General features: G+C 42.0%; 1 protein-coding gene across 2 annotated transcripts in view; it reads left to right on the forward strand.

The window, feature by feature from the left end:
• LOC140195973 (allantoinase, mitochondrial) overlaps nt 1–20,559 on the forward strand; it is a 41,271-nt gene extending 20,712 nt beyond the window's left edge. The window contains exons 3-11 of one of the 2 annotated variants that reach the window (XM_072254658.1): nt 89–203; nt 974–1,120; nt 3,096–3,141; nt 8,377–8,470; nt 9,702–9,888; nt 11,857–11,995; nt 17,714–17,886; nt 17,972–18,004; nt 19,794–20,559. In XM_072254658.1, the coding sequence (XP_072110759.1) occupies nt 89–203; nt 974–1,120; nt 3,096–3,141; nt 8,377–8,470; nt 9,702–9,888; nt 11,857–11,995; nt 17,714–17,886; nt 17,972–18,004; nt 19,794–19,928 (1,069 nt within the window). In that variant the 3' untranslated portion in view covers nt 19,929–20,559. The remainder of the gene's footprint in view (nt 1–88; nt 204–973; nt 1,121–3,095; nt 3,142–8,376; nt 8,471–9,701; nt 9,889–11,856; nt 11,996–17,713; nt 17,887–17,971; nt 18,005–19,793) is intronic. The other variant, XM_072254659.1, reaches the window with a different exon arrangement.
• Nucleotides 20,560–21,508: the final 949 nt, after the last annotated feature.

Genomic DNA, 21,508 nt, shown 5'->3' on the forward strand with positions numbered 1-21,508 from the left:
CTCCAATGGATAATTATGTGTAATGTTCTATTATCATGTGTACCATGTAATGTAATGTTCTAACTTCGTGCTTTCATGTTGTGAGCAGGAACAGCATTCCTCCAACAACTACACTAGAACATTTCCAGACTAAACTCCACGCTGCCAGAGACAAGTGTTTTGTTGATACTGGTTTCTGGGGAGGTGTTGTGCCAGGCAATCAGGTGAACCTCATCAAAATAATTCTATATTCATTATTAACTGAGCAGTCTCATTTTTCCCTTGGATTGTCAGTGTGTCACACAGTTAGGAAGTGGTGAGTCAGCAGGATGGATCTTAACAGCACCACAGGACAGATTCCCTTCTGAGTTGTAACCTGTTAATTTGTGTCATTAGGTGTATTGAGAAGTGTGGTAATGAAGTACAACACAAGGTGGTCAGCTCATTGGAGACCTATCAATACCAAAGTAGCAAAATTGTCAGAAACGTCTTCCCACAGCGGGGATATTACATGATAGAGTGCAGATCATAGAAGCACTCAGCACATGCTTGGCACACGGCACATCTGATATGTACCCTCCAGCTGTTCAAGAGTTGACTTGCCATTCTTCTGGCCATTTCTCCAATCAGGACTCCTTAAGAAAGACAGTCTGAGCAAGAGTGGTGGTTGGTGGGAGATAGATGGATGGAAGAGAGGGCCCTAGAGTCCAAGGAAAACATCACCCATTTACAGAACTTCCGGTTGAAATGATTTTATCCCGTTCTAACTCAGTGGTCACCACTGGTGAGAAACCTGACAATATGCCAATCGATATTTCAGGCTGTTTTGCCTTCAGGCAAGTCAACTGAATCACTCTAGGGTGTGAAATCCTAAACTAGTGCAAAAGGAGGAATGGGCAGTGATACTCAGAACCAGAGTTTAAATAGAGCTACACTGATTAACCACTTCCAAAAGCACTGATTGCCGCTGTTAAACTATCCATTTGCTTCTCAGTTTGCACTGCGCCCTATGATTGAAGCTGGCATCCCAGGATTCAAGTGCTTCCTCATTCACAGTGGAGTGGACGAATTTCTTCACGTTAACGAAGAGGATCTGAGAACATCACTTGCTCAAGTGCAGGGTACTGACCGAGTATTACTGGTAAATACATAATCTCTCAACCATTTCATCTTGACCTCTTGAGATAGATAATGGTAGAGTTAAATGCACTGTGGACTCACACTATCACATTTCTCCTCACGTCAGAAAAGGTCAATGTTCAAGGGTTCTGCCCATGACAAAATCGAAGGCTGGACTCACGCATAAACACAAAGATAGAAATATATACACAGTTATCAGAAATACACAGATTCAATCTCAAATACAGGGTTCTATTTGAGCACCTTTTAAGCAGATAGGTTGAAAGACAGCAATCTGTATACAGGTGTACCACTGGTAAATGAGCAGTGTGGCATACAGTCCTATATACAGAGTATCACTGGATTGACAGACAGTGAGAAACGTATTTCTATGTACATGGGACCAGTGGATACCTAGAGTGAAACAGTATCCGCTACATTTAAGTGTCTTCTGGATAGACAGATACAGTGCGAAGTAAAGCTCCACTGGATAGTGTGGCACAGAGCCAGTCCTGCAAACTCAATACCCATCGAGTTCAGGGTACTCTCAGTGCTATCAGTGAACACAGCAGCTGTAATTATCAGCTCACATTGCCACAGCCTGTAACTCTCCCCATCACTTTAACGAACATTAATCTGTGCAGGTAGTTACTGTATCCTGACTCAAGTAAAGGTTCTCGGTGCCATTATATGAGACATTCGATAATAATTCACGTTTGGGTCTGCGGGTTTCAACCTGAAATGCTGACAATTCCTCTCCCCCACCCACCCCACCCCACAAGTGCTGCTTGACTGGCTGAGTTCCTCCAGCTGTGGGTTTATTGCTGCAGCTTCCAGCATCTGCGGTCTGGTGGCTAGCGTACTTCTGCCTGGGTGAGAGGCTCGAGGGCTGAAGCTGAGTGAATACTCAGGCTCTGCATTTTAGCTGAGAGAAGAAAAAATGCATTTTGTATGCTTGGCCAAACGTATTTCCTCAAATAAAATCACTGCCGTCTCAGGAGTCTAATGCCTGAAGTGAATTCCTGGTCTCCCCATACAAGTTGCTGCAGTCCCAATGTATTGTAGGAAGCGTTTCACACTGACGATAATGGCTAGGCGCTCACCACGGACACACTTTCTTTCTTCCCACCTCATCGATTGACTCAGTGCAAACTCATATTTAATTGTCAAATTGAAAGAAGGCCCAGTGGCACAATTAGTACAGACTCTGCCTCTCAGCTCCAGGAGCCCAAGTTCAACCTGGTGCTGTCTGCATGAAGTTTGTACATGCTCCCTGTGACCATGTGGTTCTCCTCTGGGTGCTCCAATTTCCCCCCACACCCCAACCACGTGCAGCTGCTAAGTTAATTAGCTACTGTAATGTGCCCCTAGTATATTGGTGTGTGGTAGAAGGTGGGAGAGTTGATGGGAATGTGGGGAGAAGTACAAGGAATTAGTGTGACTGGATGACTTTTAGTCAACGCACAAACACCTTTACTGTGCTAACGGCACTGTGGATGTACCTACACCTCAGGGACTGCAGCAGTTCAGGAAGGCAGCTCATCGCCACCGTCTGAGGGGCATCTAGGGATGGGCAACAAATGCTGGCATAGCTGGTGATGCCCACGTCCTGTAAATGAATGAATAAATAATATGATTCTATTACTTCACGAAAAGTATTCTAAAAGTCACATTCTTGTTAACATTCCACCCAAGATATAACAAAGATTTTACCAATGCTGCAACTTGGGACTTTTTACTGACAAAATGTATCAGTAGCTTTCTGTGTCCGGTTCTTACTGGGACAGATTTCAATGTTCATAGTAAACCTATTATCAAATTACGTACCATATGTTACCTTGAGATTCATTTCCTTGCAGACATTTACTGAAAAATAAAGAAATACAATAGAATTTATGACAAAAGTACAAATTACAAGAACTGACAAAGGTGAAGTAAACAGATAAGGAAGCATTTCAAGGCCTGAAATTATTGACAGTATTTATTTGCTTAATCAGTTCCATGCAGAAAAAGAAATGAAGAATGTGAAGCCTCCAGAAAACAGTAAGTATAAAGAGATAAAGGAAAATTGAAGATTGTCCATGAAAAGATGAAGTTGTGAAAAAAAAAGGGTTTGACTAGTGTTAGTATGGTAATATTTAAAGAGGGATATTCTAAATCAGTTACCTCTATACCCACAAGTACTGGCTTAACAATGCAGAGGCCACTGTCACCTCTGAATCGAATAACAGGTTTCAGCTCAAAATCTAGTTTGGAGTACATGATCTAAGATGATATTTCACAATGGTATGAGAGGGAGGCACACAATCAGAAGTATCGTCAATTTGATTACATGCTGAAAGAGTTCACTTCTGTCCTCCCGCTGTTAAAGAATCTAAACAAACATTCTTCTCAGAGCCCTGACCAATACTTACCTCTCTTTTAAACTGACATTTCTTTTGTTGTTGTGTGCGAAATGTCTTTCAAAGAATACAAGGAAGATTTGCCTTAAATTAATATATTTCTTGACCTTAAAGCATCCAAAAATAAAACTCCTATGGATACACCAACACTGTGGCAAACATTTTACATACAACAACCTCTGAGAAACTGAGAGTTATTTGTCTTTGGGGTATTGCTTCTGAAATAACTATGGCAACATCCAGAAACACAGGAGGAAAAGAACCACAAGTTCCATTTGAGATGCTTCCCCACCCAAGACAATGCACAGCACATCACATGTACAATATATATCAATACGAATACATATAATAGCATGAACTCTGTATAATGTCATCAAGATAAGCACGCATTATTGACGTAAAGGCAAAGAAAATACTCTCTAATACTTTTGATTTTATAGTCATCCAATTATGCAGAGCTGCATTTTAGTAATGCTCCCATGGATACACCGATCATTTGTATCACTTGGTATTTTATTATGGATTGAGCAATAATTTAGGTGATAAAGATTAATTCTGAATTTTAAATCGTTTCCTTAAATAGAGTGTTCTGAAGGATGTCTACAAGTTACATCTACATTTGATTTTTTTTTCCACCACTGAATCTCCAAAGGCATAACATCTGTGCCAGTACCTCTCTATAACATGACCTTTCTTGCTGCATTACAGTGTTCTTTCTTTAATTCTTGATCTCTGGCACCATGTGAATCCCTCCTTTTGGCTGCCCATCGCTTCCAACTCTCTTTATGGCCTTACCTTTCTCATTGCATCTATCACTCTCCATATCACCGCCCATTTCTTGCTCTCTCTCTCTCTCTCTCTCTCTCCTCCCAAATCACCACCTCTCCCCATGCCTCTCCCTTATTTTTCCCTATGTTACATTTACCTCTTTTTCCCATGAATCTCAAATCACCATCATTCTTCCTCTGTCTACTGCTGTCTTCTCAATCGCCACAAATTAAGGAATGAAATCATAGTAAAGCAACCCTAGGAATATGAGATCAGAGCACAGTAAAAAATGTGAAGTTCAGTTTAATAAGATATCAGGATCTAAAACAGGAGTCACGAATTTAAATAGGGGTAATTATTATGAATTTAGTGATTTCCAATCCATAGGTTCATTTAGGAGTCCAAGATAGAGTTGAAAATGTGTTGCTTCACAATGGTTTATTGAAAGTACGAATAAAGAAACAGGCACAGAACACATTAAACTAAAGAACAAAGGCAACTAAGAACTAAGATGATTTTTGCAGAAACAGACACTTTTATAATGAGTAAGGAAAATTCCTAAGATAAGCGAGAGCCTACTGCAAGTACACACAGGTATAACATGTTTAACACTTAGCTAATGAAAAAATGAGAAGGATAAACCGTCATGTAACTGTTATACCATTTCGCTACCAATAGGTGGAGTCCAGCACCATATATTGTGAAAAATACAAACTAGAAATACAAGTTATAGGTTAGCAAAACTACAATTTCAGTCTTCCTAAAAACTCATTAATCTAGTTAGTACTTTATTCAAACAGAAAGAATAACCAATTCCAACAGGTAAAAAGGCAAAATATTTAAAGTGGACTGGGACAATAAATTGAAGAGCAAGAGAGTAGATCACCTGATACAGATTTTTATGTCAGATATCTTTTAGCAGTGTGTAAGGTTATATAAGAAGCTTTTGTGGCTAAATAAAGATGTTACAGATTGTATCAGATTGAAAATGCATCAAATGTTGCAAAGACTAACAGTGGGCAGAGAATTGGGAACCTTTTGGGAACAAGAAAATGATGAATAAAAATATTATAATAAAAGAAAAGGTAACCATATGAGAGTAAACAAGAAAATAATACAAAGTGGAAACCTCCACTGGAAGATGAAAAGGATGATGAAACTGGGGATTCAACAACGGGAAATAGAGATTCTAAATAATGACATAGATCATTCTTCACTGTAGAAGACACTAGAAACATTCCAAATGTAATAGAGAATCAAGAACTTAAAACAATGTCTATCATTATAAGCCAAACTAGTGGACTAAAGATGAACAAATCTCCTGGACTTGAAGACTTATTGGCTTCACCCTAGGATCTGAAAGAAAGTGGCTGCAGAATTCATCGAAAATGTTTGTTGTAACCTGCAAAGAATCCTTGGATTCTGGAGAGATCCCAGACGAATGGAATATTGAAAATGTGATGCAGTTATTCATGAAAAAAAGGGAAGCTATTGGCTAATTATCTTAACATCTGTCATTAAGAAAATGCAAGAATCTGTTTTATAAAAATTATAAGACAATTAATAAAGCAATGAAATTCCTATTTGACATGTTTACTACATGTCACGTAACCCGTGACCGGTTAAAGAACCAGCAGAAATGGAAAACACTTTGGAATCTGGTATTGCTATTAACTAATACTATTTATTAGTAACTACACAATACAGTCATATAAGTTCAGATATATCAGACAGGTTAGCAGAGATTATATGTATATAAGTGTGGAAATATAGAAACCAAGCTTCTTCAAGCCTAGGGGTAAATGGATACAGTCTTACGGTGATGAATAAAGTTCAGTTCAGTTCGTGGTATTTCGTTGAGTAATGATAGAGAGATTTGTAATCCAGGGTAAATGTTGAGAGAAGGCAATTACATTGATATTCCACAGATTCCATGACAGCAATGCAAAATAACAATAGTAGTAGGTTTTATCTCCGAAGTTGTTCCACTCCAGACACGAAATATCACCGACAGTGAACTTCAACGAATATCCTTTCAGCACAAGTGGTACCACACCCAAATTCAGCTATGGGTCATTCCAAAGTGGTGGTCACAGGATACTCAAACAGAATCCACCTATGGATTATCACCAACAGTAGCTTATCACTAAGGGGACCCTCTTCAAGGGAATCAACCCCAACACACAACGTGATAGCCATTTATCCAGTTCCACAACATACGAAATAACTCTAGCAGTGATTTGCTACAGGGGTGCCTTTCTTCAGTGAACTACCACACCCAAACAAGGGTAACACACAAGTGGTATTCACAAAGGTACTCCCCTCACCAGAGAACCCACTCTTGTGGATTAACTATGTTACAGTCACACCTTCATATTCGAATGGAACTCAAACTCACCCTTACGGGCTACTTAGAGAGAAGGAGTCCAAACAGTGACCTCTTTGTCACTAGGTTTCTTCTGTTTCAAGCCTTCCTCTTCCCTCTTCTCTTCCTTTAAAGTCACCTAATGTGACCACAAGAAGGAGACTATCTTCTGTGTTGGAGTTATCAACCCAGGCAAGGGTTGGACACACTAATAACTCCCCACCGGTCACACCTTTTCCACACTGTGAGAGCCACTGATCAACCCTCCTGATCGATCCTCGGGAAACCCACTTTTCTGTGGGCACAACAAAGATCATCCAGTGTCCAAAACCATGTGTCTGTCTGTCTATCAGCTGACCTTCTATTTATCTCACCGTGCTGAACACCAGCTATCCATCAAGTAGCTCCTGCCTTCTCTCTCTATAAGAACTTAGAAGCTGCCAGTGTCCTTGAAAAGTGTAAACATGCTGCAGAGAAACCATAACACCATCTCAAAGCAGTCTTCGCCTCTCTCTCTCTTAATAACAAGGTGTCTGGTGTTGAACAACTATCTCTCTCTCTCTCTCTTTTCAAAAGCACAGTTCATAGGGGTAATCCAGGACCCTGTCACACACAGAAAACTGTAACGGGGTATACCCATTTAGATGTGTTTGTTTTCCAGAAAGCATTCTATAAGGTGCCCTATAAAAGCTAATTGCACAAGAGCATTAGGAGTTCATAGGTAATATTTTGACATAGATAGGGGAGTGGCCATTCACTGAAAACAGAAAGTCAGGATAAATAGTTCATATTTTGGATTTTCAATCTGTAACTCATCAGATACCACAGTGATTGGTATTGAAGCTTCATCTGTTTGCAACCTGTATCAATGATTTGGATAAAGAGCTGGGTGTCCTGGAGCCTTTTTTTGTTAGTGATACAAAGGATAGGTGGTTGGTAGGTTATGAAGAAGATGCAAAGAATCTGTAAAGGTTACATAAATGCACAAATATTGGCAGGTGAAGTATAATGTAGCAAAATGTGAGGTTGGCATGTAGGCCACAGCAAATAATTTGAAAGGTTAATGAAATATTGGTCTTTATTGCAATGGGATATATTAAAGTAAAGACTATACCTGGAGTTTTGCATAGAATTTAGGTTTAAGGACATACTTGTATTAGAGGCAGTGCAGAGAGGTTAAGGGGGTTGGGCCTTTACTAATTAACATTTTTAAGAATGAGCTATCGTATTAAAACAGTAAAGATTCTGAGCAGGATTAGAAGATGCTTCCTCGCATGCAGATATCTGGATCGAGGAGACACGGTTTCAGAATACTTGGTCCCTTTTAAGATGGATGTGAAGAAGATATTTTTTTCCACTGAGATACTGAGCTGTGAAGGTGAAATCACTTCATACATTAACTTACAGATGTTCTGCAAGGACATCAGTGGATATGGCGGAAGTGATGTTAAGGTCATGATTGGATCAGCCATGATCATTGAATGCCAGAGTGAGGTCAAGGGCCAAGTAGCCTACTTCTGTTCATTTCTTACGACTGCTTCTCTTACTCCTCAGTGTCTCCATTTCTCCCCTTATCACTGCCTCTCCCAGGTCTCTCTCCTTGTCACCAATCTTCTCTTTGTTCATCTCTCACAAGGTATCACTGGGCCTCTCTTTCTAAGTGTTTCTGCCTCACTGTATTGGTCACTTGGGCCATACCTCTGTACCTAAATGGTCTTTTCTTGTGCCACGCCGATCCTGCAGACCCTTGTGAATACGCAACCTTCTTGGCCACCCGGCCTGATGACATGGAAGTGGAAGCAATTCGAACAGTCATAAAACTTTGTCTCCAGTACAGGTAAGAAATTGGTGTGCAGAAACCCTGATCTCAACACCACAGCAAAAGACAACCCACTACAGTACTCAGCACAGAAAGAACAAAGATGGTACACTGCATGTCCACTACACCCTCACCAAGGTATAAGCATTTCATCAGAAGGACAGCATGGAAATAACCTTTTCTATTCCTCCACTGTCAAATGCATCTTTCTAAAGGTTCATGCACTTTCCAGCTCTGGTATTGAGATCTTCAAGAAGAGCCAGCTTGACACCAACTGGAACTTGGGTACAAAAGTAAACAAAGCTGTAACAGAACTGCTCATTGATTGCATCTGCCGCTCCCAAGTTCAGGGCACGTACATAGCATGCTGATTCAAAAGTAGGGTATGTCAAATGGTAATGAGGTGTCTTGTGCATGCCAGAACGAAAGGCTTCCCAAAAAGACACTGTGCCTCTTTTAGTTTGCCTTTGCAGGAGGCATGCCAGCCACCTCATTTCTTGAGCTGGCTGTCTTGGTGACAGCCATGTCTCACATGGGTCAGAATGTCCACAAAGTGATTTGGTTCCTGGATGATGAGAGTGCTGCAGTTCAGGTCAGTCACTGTTAAGATTGTCAATAAGGGTCTTGGTATTTCAGGTCCCAAAATTCATTTTGAGAAGAAAATGAGCCCTTGTCTTGATCTAATGTGGGGTGCCCTTTGTACACCAGCTGATAAACGGGTCAGAGACATGCACTTCCAATCTCCTCCTTTTACCTCCTTCCCAACACACTGCTTCTTCTCAGCTCAAAACTCCTCCCTCTAAGGCACTCCCTTCCCCAGCTGCCCTGACTTTCTCTCTCATCCCTGCCTTTCCTTTCCTGACTTCCCCTTCTGATTTAACAGGGTGAGAGGGCATCCTCACTCATGGATGGTTCCCTGACCACTATCTGTCCTCACATCACTATCCTTCCAACCCAGTTCCAGAAGTTGTATTGCCAAGACCTAGTCTGCAAATAATTCAGCTACCTATTCAAAGCTGCCTGGATTTAACTGGCCGCTAGTGGGCTGCAAGTCTGATGCTAGGTACTGGCGCATTCACACAAGCAAGCTGAACTCCTTCACTGAGCTATGGACCACACACTAAATATCTGACAGCACAGGGCCCTTCACAAACCAGGAAAATGGTGTATACGTCTCAGCTCTGTTTATTTCACTAACAGATAGTTGTTCTCAAAAGTTATCCTTGCTCTCTGCTCTGTTCTGTCCCAGGGTCCGTTGTCACATTGTCCATCTTTCTACTGCGAAAGCGCTACCCCTCATAGATGAAGCTCGCAAAGCAGGAGCTTTGCTGACTGTTGAAACCACACCGCATTATCTCCTGCTGGCTGCTGAAGACATACCAAATGGAGCCACACACTTCAAGTGCTGCCCTCCGATTCGGACAAAAAACAATCAAGTATGGATTCTTTATTTTATTAAGGATAAGACCATAAGACACTGGACAAGAATTAGGCCACTCGGCCCATCAAGTCAATCATGAATGCTTTATTTTCCTTTTCAAGCCCATTACCCTGCCTTCTCCACATAACTTCTGACACCCTTCACTAATCAAGAACCTATCAAGTTCCACTTCAAACAGGCCCAATGACTTGGCCTCCATAGCCATCTGTGGCAAGGAATTCCACAGATTCACCACCTTCTAGCTAAATAAATTCCTCCTCATCTGTGTTTTATATGGATGTCCTTTCACTCTGAGGCTGTGAACTCTGGTCCATTCACGTCCAGGATGTTTTTAATAGTGAGAGAGTGAAGGACCAGAGGCCTTTCAATATTCAGTAATAAAGAGATTACCTTCTCATTCTTCTATACTCCAGCGGGTACAGGCACAGATCCATCAAACATTCCTCATTCATTAACCCTTTTATTTCCAGGATCATTCTCTTAAACCTTCTCTGGACCCTCTCCAACGCCAGCATACCCTCTCTTAGACATGGAGCCCAAAACTGTTCGCAATGCTCCAAATGTGATCTGATGAATGCCTTAATAAGTATCAGCGTTACATCTTTGCTTTTATATTCCAGTCCACTCGAAACGAATGCTAACCCATCTTGCAAGTTAACCTTAATGGTCTCTTGCATGAGTATGCTGAAGTCTCCTAGCACCTTTGATTTCTGAATTTGCTCCTCATTTAGAAAAGTGTCCTCCCTTTTCTTCCTTCTACTGAAGTGCATGACCATTTTCTTCCTTACATTGTATTGCATCTGCTACTTCTTTGCCTATTCTCCTAATTTGTCCAAGTCCTTCTGCAGATTCCTTGCTTCCTCAACACTACCTGCTATTCCACCTATCTTTGTGTCATCCATAAACCTGACCACAAAGCCATCGATTCCATCATTCATTTCATTAACATATAACATGAAAAGTAGTGACATCTACAACAGGGGTTCCGAATCTGGGGTCCACAGACCCCTCAGTTAACTGTGGGGGCCCATGGCACACAAAGAAGTTGGGAACCCCTGATCTAAAGGGTGTCCTGACTGCTAAGCTCCCGTCTCCTTTATAAGTTTAAACTCAAGTTTAATTGTTATTCAACCATACACAAATACCCATAAATACAGCCAAATGAAACAGAGTTAATCCGTGGTCAAGGTGCAAAACACAGTAGCAACAGTCACACAGCATAAGGTACATATAAAGTAGAAAATAACAGGCACATATAAGATATCAGTAACATGCAGTCACACAAAAAAATATAGTCCAAAACCCTGAGTCACTGAATGTCGCAGCAATCTGCAATCAAACACAATATGACCTGTCTTCTGCCAAGCAAACACTGGTGGCAGCACCAACTTCAGCTTGGTTGCTGTGCCATGCCACAGCCATTGGAGCGCATTGACCCTGCAGCCTCTCTCCTTGATGACCGTAGACAGGTGACACTGCACCTTGAGGCTTAGTCCGCGCTACAACTGAGGCTACGCAGCTCCCCCTGCCCACCACTCCTGCCAATAAATCAGCGAATTGCACTTGCAGAACTTTACATTAACAATATCTAACAGAGTCTTGCAATTGTAAAAAATATGTTAAACACCTTTGGTTGACCGTGTAGAAGCTGCTGTGATCAAACGTGCCACCATCTTACTGGAAGTCCAAGGCCCTGACAAGTTTCTGTTTTAAACTTATTCATTTTGTCATCTGCTGCGAATTGTTTCTCTCTGTCCCCATTCCCCCGCCCCCCCCCCCATTGGACTGTAACTTTAAACTTTTTCATCTTCTAATTTCCTTTCCTTAAATTTAACTATTTCTCTCCCTCCACAACCTACTGAGTATTCTTTAATAAACATTTTGTGTCTCCCCATGTGCAAAAGTCTGTATTGGAGAGCAGAGTAATGGTGCTGTCAGTTAATTCCTATCTGTGCCCACACAGGAACAACTGTGGTCTGCACTGAAAGCTGGAAAGATCAATATGGTGGTCTCTGATCATTCTCCATGCACCACTGATCTCAAACTACTCAGATCTGGAGACTTCCTCAAAGCCTGGGGAGGGATTTCTTCTCTGCAGTTTGGTGAGTCAGATCTGTAGCCTGACAATACTGTCAGCAAATTGACTACTTAACTAAAGTGATGTCAGGTTGTGACAGTTGGGTGCACATTTACCCCATTCCAATAACTTAAGCACATGGTGCAGAGAGACAGCAGCACTTGTGATTTTTGCGCTTCAGGTAGAATGTTATCACAAGTTTTCCTCTGTCAATGTAAGCAACATAGAAGATTCTGGGGCCTGGGTGCTTTACCCATTATTTATCTCTCAATCCAAAACATCAAAGTAGATTAACTGGTTTTTCTTATTGTTCTTTTCAAGCATCTGGCCACGTTTATTGACAGAAACAACGAAGAATTTTCAAAATTAGTTTATAGGTTATGAAGAACTTGACTAGGTAACAGACATTTTTCAATGGAGATTCTGACAGATAATATTGCAGCACATACATCATTTACTTAGCAGAAAAGGTATCCGGCCCCACAACTGTTTTCTCATTTTACTGTTTCATTTTCTAAATTTGAAATATATTGAAGTAGGATTTTTGAGCTAATCTACAAAACGTGTGTCATATTAAATTAAAAGAAAAATTCCAAAACCCATCAACAATTTATTAAAAATTAAAAACCAAAATTGTGAGGCTGAAAAAGTATCCATCCCTTTTGTAATTACTACGCTAACTTTCCTCAGGTGCAATATACTATTACCTTTCCAACTCACCCAGTTTGTTGATGTAGAGAATTGGAGGAATTCATAAAAATAAACACCCCTTCTTTGAAAGATCTAACAGTATGGTAGATTTTCAACAGACCAAACCAAAACGAAGACAAAAGAGCATTCAAGACAAGTCAGGGAAATGATAATAGAAAAACACAAATCTGGGGAGAGGCACAAGACCATCTCAAAGGCACTGGATGTTCCTTGGAGCTCTGTGCAGTGCATCGTGTAAAGGTGGGAAAGTATGAAACCACAGCCAAGCTGCCTTGTTCAGCCTGCCCTTCTAAACTTAATCACCAGAGAAGAATGGCACTAGTAAAAGAGGCCACAGTGACAGCATCAGTCACCCTGAGTGAAATGCAGAAGTCAGCAGCTGCAACAGGAGATTAAGTTCATGGCTCCACAATCTCTAAAAAGATATTGCTGAAGAGTGGCAAGAAAGATGCCTTGGATTTTAAAAAAAGCATATCCTTGCCTGTAGAGATTTGCAAATCATCATTTAGAAGATACTGTAAAGATATGGAGAAAGATCTTGTGCTTCGATGAGACTGAAGTTAAATTTTTTTTCCTCAACACTGGGTCGTAGGTGTGGCGTAAATCTAATACTGTGCATCAGCCGGGTAACACCATACCTACTGTACAGTATGGTGGAGATAGCACCGTGCTGTGGCGATGCTTTTCAAAGTTCAAAGTAAATTTATTTTCAAAGTACACGTATGTTACCAAATACAGCCCTGAGATTCATTTTGTTGTGGACGTACTCAGAAAATCTACAGAATAATAACTACAACAGAATCAATGAAAGACCGCCACCTTGGCTGTTCAACCAGAGTGCAGAAGACAACGAACCATGCAAATACACAAAGAAATTAATAATAATAAATAAATGAGCAATCAATATCAAGAACGTGGGATGAAGAGTCCTTGAAAGTGAGTCCATAGGCTGTGGGAACATTTCAATGAAGGGTAAACACAAAATAATCTGCAGATGCTGGGGTCAAAGCAACACTCACAACATGCTGGAGTAACTCAGCGGGTCAGGCAGCATCAGTGGAAAAGATTGGTCGACGTTGCAGGCCGGAACCCTTCGTCAGGACTGTAGGGGGAAGGGGGCAGAGGCTCTATAAAGAAGGTGGGGGGAGGGTGGGAAGGAGAAGACTGGTAGGTTCCAGGTGAGAAACCAGTAAGGGGAAAGATAAAGGGGTAGGGGAGGGGAGGCAGGGAGGTGATAGGCAGGAAAGGTGAAGAAGGAATAGGGGAAAACGCAATGGGTGGTAGAGGGAAGCGGAACCAAGAGGGAGGTGATAGGCAGATGGGAGAGGGGGCGGAGTGACATAGGGATAGGGGAAGGGAGGGGGAGGGAATTACCAGAAGTTGGAGAATTCTATGTTCATACCAAGGGGCTGGAGACTACCTTAGACGGTATATGAGGTGTTGCTCCTCCAGCCTGAGTTTAGCCTCGTCATAGCAGTAGAGGAGGCCATGTATGGACATATCTGAATGGGAGTGGGAAGCAGAGTTGAAGTGGGTGGCTAGTGGCTACTTTACTTCTAACTTCCACCCAGCCCTCAAATTCACTTGGTCTATCTCGGACACTTCTCTCCCTTTTCTCGATCTCTCGGTCTCCATCTCTGGAGACAGACTATCCACTGACATCTTCTACAAGCCCACTGACTCTCATAACTACCTCAATTATACCTCTTCCCACCCCGCCACATGCAAAAATGCCATTCCCCTTTCCCAGTTCCTCCGTCTCCGCCGCATCTGCTCTGAGGATGAGGTTTTCCGTTCCAGGACATCTCAAATGTCCTCTTTCTTTAAGGATCGTGGTTTCCATTCTGCTGTCATCAATGATGCCCTCACCCGCATCTCCTCCATTTCCTGCACTTCGGCTCTCACCCCATCCTCCCGCCACCACAACAGGGGCAGAGTTCCCCTTGTCCTCACCTACCACCCGACTAGCCTCCGGATCCAACACATTATCCTCCGCAACTTCCGCCACCTTCAACAGGACCCCACTACCAAGCACATCTTTCCCTCTCTACTCCTCTCCGCCTTCCACAGGGATCGGTCCCTTTGCGACTCCCTGGTCCACACGTCTCTCACCACGGATCTCCCACCTGGCACTTATCCCTGTAAGCGTAAGTGCTACACCTGTCCCTACACCCTCTCCCTTGCCACCATTCAGGGCCCCAACAGTCCTTCCAGGTGAGACAACTCTTCACTTGTGAGTCTGTTGGGGCCATCTATCGCATCCGGTGCTCCCGGTGTGACCTCCTCTACATCGGTGAAACCCGACGCAGATTGGGGGACCGCTTCGTCGAGTACCTCTGCTCCGTCCGCCACAACAGACAGGATCTCCCAGTAGCCACCCACTTCAACTCTGCTTCCCACTCCCATTCAGATATGTCCATACATGGCCTCCTCTACTGCCATGATGAGGCTAAACTCAGGCTGGAGGAACAACACCTCATATACCGTCTAGGTAGTCTCCAGCCCCTTGGTATGAAAATAGAATTCTGCAACTTCCGGCAATTCTCTCCCCCTCCTTTCCCCTATCCCTATGTCACTCTGCCCCCTCCCCCAGCTGCCTATCACCTCCCTCATGGTTCCGCCTCCTTCTGCTACCCATTGTGTTTTCCCCTATTCTTTCTTCACCTTTCCTGCCTATCACCTCCCTGCTTCCCTTCCCCCTCCCCTTTATCTTTCCCCTTACTGGTTTTTCACCTGGAACCTACCAGCCTTCTCCTTCCCACCCTCCCCCCACCTTCTTTATAGGGCCTCTGCCCCTTCCCTCCACAGTCCTGACGAAGGGTTCCGGCCCGAAACATCAGCCGATCTTTTCCACTGATGCTGCCTGACCTGCTGAGTTCCACCAGCGTGTTGTGAGTGTTGCTTTCAATGAAGGGGAAGTGAATTTGAGTGAAGTTACCCCCTTTGGTTCAAGAGCTTGGTGGTTGAGGGATGGTAACAGTTCCTGAACGTAATGGTACGAATGCTGTGACTCCTGAACCTTCTTCCCGGTGCAGCAAGAAGACAGCACGTCCTGGGTGATGGTGGTCCCTGATGATGGATGCTGATTTCCTGTCACAGTGTTTCATGTAGATGTGCTCAACGGCTGGGAGGTCTTTACCATGATGGACTGGGCTGTATCCACTACTTTTTGTAGGATTTTCCATTCAATGGCAACGGTGTTTCCATACTAGGCTGTGATGCAGCCAGTCAACATATGCTGTGCCACTCATCTATGGAAGTTTGTCAAAATTTTAGTTGTCATGCTAAATCTCTGCAAACTCTGAAGGAAGCAGAGGCGTTGCTGTGTTTTCTTTGTAATTGCATTTGGGTGCTGGGCCCAAATCAGATCATCTGAAGTAATAAGACCAAAGAATTTAAAGTTCCTGACGCTCTCCACCCCGATCCTCCAATAAAGACTGACTCATGGACCTCTGGTTTCCTTCTCCTGAAGTCAATAATCAGCTCCTTGGTCTTACTGACATCAAGTGTTGTTACGTAGATTTTCAATCTCCCTTCTATGCTGGTTGATTTATCACCACCTTTATTTTGACCTACGACAGTGGCGTCCATCAGCAGACTTGAATATGGCATTTGAGCTGTGCTTAGCCACACAGACATAAGTGTAAGGCGAGTAGAGCAGGTGCTAAGCACGATGGTGTTGAATGCTGAACTGTAGTTGATATGCTCCTTATCCATCTTCGCTGTCCAGGTGTTCCAGGGTTAAGTGAAGAGCCAATGAGATGGCAACTGTTGTGGACTTGTTGCTCCGGTAGTCAAATTAGAGGTGATCTAAGTGACTTCTCAGGCAGGAGTTGATATGATTCATCACCAACCTATCAAAACACATCATCACAGTGGATATAAGTTCTACTGGGAAATAGCCATTGAAGCAGGCCACCACACTCTTCTTGGGCATTGATATAATTAAAACCTGCTTGAAGCAGGTGGGTACCTCAGACTGCTGAAGCGTGAGGCTAAAGATCTTACTGGATACTCCAGCTAGATGATTAGTACGGGCCTTTAGTACTTCACTAGGTACCCCACGCGGGAACAGAACTTTTTCGTAGATTCACCCTTCCTGAAAGCTGCTCGTATGTCAGCCTCAGAGACTGAAATCATAGGATCATCGGGGGATGTGGCAGTTCATGATGGATCCTCCATGTTTTGATGGTCAAGGTGAGCATAGAAGGCATTGAGCTCATCTGGAAATGAAGCCCTGTTGCAGAAGGGACTAGGAATCTGATCAGATTGATGGAAAGATGAATGCTGCTCATTAGAGGGAGATCCTCAATAAAAACCTGCTCACCTCTGTCAGAAAGCCTAAACTGGGGAGGGAATTTGTCTTTCAGCAGGACAATGGCCCAAGGCACACTGCCAGAGCAACCATGAAATGGCTTCAGATGAAGGAATCTGAGTCAGCCTTAACCTGATCGAACACCTCTTGCAAGAGCTCAAGATTGCTCTGCACTGCTGCTCCCTAACTAACCTGGCACAGCTTGAGCAATTTTGCAAGGAGGAATGGGAAAATCTTCCTGCTATCACATTTTGCAAAGCCAATAGAGACTTATCCAAAAAGGTTACTGGCTATAATAGTGTCAAGAGGTGGTTCAACTAAGTACTGAGGAAAGAGGGATGAATACTTTGAACTGATATTTCAATTTTGGAATTTTTAGTCTTCCATGCTTTACAATTTTCACTGTTATTTGGACTCTACTGTGGGAAAAAAAGGGGCATGTGATTGATTCGCAAATAGAAATGCTCAGTTAATTTGATCAAAAATTCCTGGCTGTAATACTGATTTATCTGAACAAGGGTTTGGGGGCTGAATACTTTTATAAGGCGCTATTTATTCACATCGTTGCCCAAGTCAAAAGGTCCTTTAGCAAAAGCACATCAGGAAGCATGCTGACATCTGGATTCTAACATTGCTTACCATTTAAGTATTTGCAAGCTGTCCAAGATTCCTCAGATTCACTCACTTTTTCTCTCCAATATCATTCTCTGTTAAAAGGCCTTCCCCTGTTCTGGACTTCGGCACGGCAGCGCGGGTTCACTATACAGGACACAGTGAACCTGATGTGTAAAAATACAGCCAGGTTATGTGGCATGGAGAACAGGAAGGGCTCTCTTGTCACTGGTAAGGATGCTGACATGGTAATATGGGATCCTGACAGGGAGTTTGAGGTAAGTTACAAAGCATTATCAGCTTCACCACAAGATGTTCCCATATCTAAGTGCAAGCTCAGTAAACTGCCATTGTTGCTTGCAGGTGACAGAAACCTTAATTCATCATAAAAATAAAGTAAGTATTTTAACTGATTAGGTTGGCCTTCAGCTTCAACTGGAGTGCATAATAGAATTGATCTATATTGTAACTGTGGCCTGGGTAGTGTTTCTGCCTGACATAATGAGTTGTTCCTAATTATGAAGTCAATCTGAGTATTGGCAGGACTAACTACAAGAGACAACTCAAAACGATGAGAGAAATGGCTCATATGGCTATGAACACATGGGATTGGTGTCACAGCACCTAAATAATGCCAAAAAATCAAGATGCAGTAAAACTCCTGTAACAAAACTCAGGAAATTGGAAGTACCAGACTGGATCATTTTCTGAGCTTCTGGAATAAAGAAAATGTCACATTTTCATATAATGTTTCTGGGGAGCCAAATGACTTAACAAGGAGCAGGGGAAGTGGGGCTTCAGAGAGTTTAAAAGTAATAAGGCAATGGGGTTAAGTGAGTTTAGACGCAGAGTGGGGATGAGGCTTCAATGAGATTAAAGTGTGTGTGGAAATGGGGTTCCAGTGAGCCAGATGCTGAACCATTTGTAGTTTCGGATAACAGGATAGTATATTTTTGATTATTCTATTTTGAAATCCATTTCACAGCCATGACCCAACTGTACGGCCAAGCAGACACAAGGATCAAGTGACCCGCTCTTACTTCCATGTCTTATGTTATTGCTTCTGCAAGGACACATTTCTCTAAGAATTGAATAGAATGATATACATGCAGGCTAACTGCACAAAGCAAGGAACACAGAGTTATACCTTCCCCTTCAAAAGCTGTTCCTAATTAGACAGTTTTTCCACCTTGGAGACTCCCACCCATGGATACGTAAATAATTTAATATAAATGAACAAACATGGTGAACCATACCCCAAACCCCATCCTACCCCAAATAATATAAATGAACAATATAAATGAATAATATAAATGAGCAAACATTGTGAACCATACCCCAAACCCCATCCTACCCCAAATAACTGATCCTACCTTTTCTCTACTACATCAACAAAACACATCAAGGAACTTTACTTACAAAGTAAACCTTCTCTTTTCACCACTTGCTTCTGTATTTGGGAGGGGAGAGTGGGTGGAAGGTGGTTTAAATGAAATTGATCAAGACTGAAGTAGGCTATACAGTTCACTCTGCTGCACTGTACACTAAGATCCATGTAAAGACAACTTTAAATCTGTTAAGAATGCAAAAACCTATCAATCATTTTCTTTAATATCCTTGACAACTTAATATCTGTGTAACACCCTGGGAAATGTTTCACTGCTAGTGTAATCGTCTCCCTGTAACTCTTTCTGCAATACACAGTTTGAAGAGTTCCTTAAGATTCCTAATCTCTTAAATGAAGTTCTTCATCTCATTCCTAAACTCTCTTTTCTCTCTACACATAGGGAGGCAACCATGCCAGTTCTTTAGCATTTGTCTGTTTTTTACAAGGCTGAGCTGCTAGCTTGACGGTCAACCCAGCACAGATGGAAAGTGTGCAAGAGGCCGTCTGCATTCGAACCCAGGACCACTCACTCCAAGTCTAGTATGGATGCCACTAAACCACCAGCCTCATCCTTGAGGATACAACTCCCACTTCCAGATTCTGCAGGTCAAAGAACCCTCCTCTCAGCAGCTATGCACACCACACAACACTATACATTGCAGTTATCTTAGTCTTGTCACTTCAAGTTTGAAATAGAAAGAAATTCAAGTTGGCTGCATTATAATTTCTTCCCATCAGATACTTCTCAAATACAATGACTTAGATAATTAAAAATATAGAAATCTATTTCTCTTCCAGCTGACTCCCTATCTTGGACGCCGACTGAAAGGAGAGGTTTTTGCTACCATTGTCCGTGGAAAGATAGTATACCTGCAAGGAAAATTTTCCAACAAACCCCTTGGAAAATGCATCTTGTCCAATGATATTCAATGAACTAGATTAAGATTCATTTTACAACCATACCCAATTAATGAGGATCAACCTATGCCATTTCTCCATCCATTTTTTCCAAGCAAACATGTTGGAGGAAGATCCTGAAGAAACGTCTCGGCCCAAAACGTCAACTATTTATGCCATTTCTCCATCCATTTTTTCCAAGCAAACATGTTGGAGGAAGATCCTGAAGAAACGTCTCGGCCCAAAACGTCAACTATTTGGTCATTTCCATAGATGCTGCCTGAACTGCTGAGCTGTTGGGTTTTGATTTTACCTTAAAATATTTGTTGTTGGTTGTAATGGACAACAGTTTAAGATATTTTCAGGATCTCCAAAAGAGATAATCACGTCTACAACAAATGCATGTGTATAGGAACATTTCAAAAATGTGACATGTGAAATCCTACTGGCCCTACTGCCTGTTTCACAACTATTGTGCCTTATGCACCGTAATATGTACACGATCAATCCACATAATCTGACAAAAGATAAAAATGATGGGAAAAAGTGATTCTGAGGGTGAATATGTGAGACAAGGGGAGTCAAAATCTTAATTCTCTTTATATACTTGAACTTACAGCTGAGCATCATTCTAGTTCTGATTAAATACAGAATAAAGTTCTTTCCAGCCAATTAATCTTAAATTTGCTTGAAAAATTTTAGTGGATTAACACTTAATCGAGAAGACACGAGTCCACTACTTGTAGGGGATCAAGTGTTGACCACTAATGCAGTCATATTGTGAAACAAAATCATAATTTGATAATTGTTTGTGCTTTCTAGGAACAACCCAGACTGAACATCAACCAGGTGAAAATAGTCTTTGCCAATCTTGCTAAATGAACTATACCAAATTGCAACAATTTCTAAAACATGCTCGTCAAGCTCAAGTGCAAAGTTGAGGAGAGCCTAAAACTAGATGCGGAGTTACAAGGAGCACAGTTCAGAGAGTTGGTGAAAATCAACAACTCACCCATTTACAATTAGTGGCCACTTTATTAGGTAGACTTCTTCAGCTTCCCTCTCGTTTTTGGCCAAGCAGTTGAAGAGTGAACCATGATGGGAATTAAGTATTTCAGATGTATAAAGGATAGAGGTAGGGGAAGAAAGTTACCTTGATAATAAAGGAAAAGGTGAAGAATGCAAATGGAATGGACTGTAGTTTAGAAAATCAAGACATACACTCAATGGCCACCTCATTAGGCACACTGCACACTTGCTCATTAATTCAAATATTTACCCAGCTAAGCATTTGGCAGCAAATCAGTGTATTAAAGCAAGCAGACATGGTCATAAATACCATTTTTTGTTCAGACCAAGCATCAGAATGGGGTAGAAATGTGATTGCTTGATTGTTGTTGCCAGACGGGGTGTTTGAATATCTCAGAAACTATTAATTTCATGGGATTTTCGTGCACAATAGTCCCTAGAGTTTATATATCAGAGGAGAATGGCTACATTGGTTCAAGCTGATAGGAAGGTGACGGTAACTCAATTAACCATATGTTACAGTGGTATGCAGAAGAGCATCTTTGAATGCACAACACGTTGAACCTTGAAATGGGTAGGCTACAGCA

The sequence above is a fragment of the Mobula birostris genome, chromosome 4 (genome assembly GCF_030028105.1).
Source record: "Mobula birostris isolate sMobBir1 chromosome 4, sMobBir1.hap1, whole genome shotgun sequence".
Taxonomy (NCBI): Eukaryota; Metazoa; Chordata; class Chondrichthyes; order Myliobatiformes; family Myliobatidae; genus Mobula; species Mobula birostris.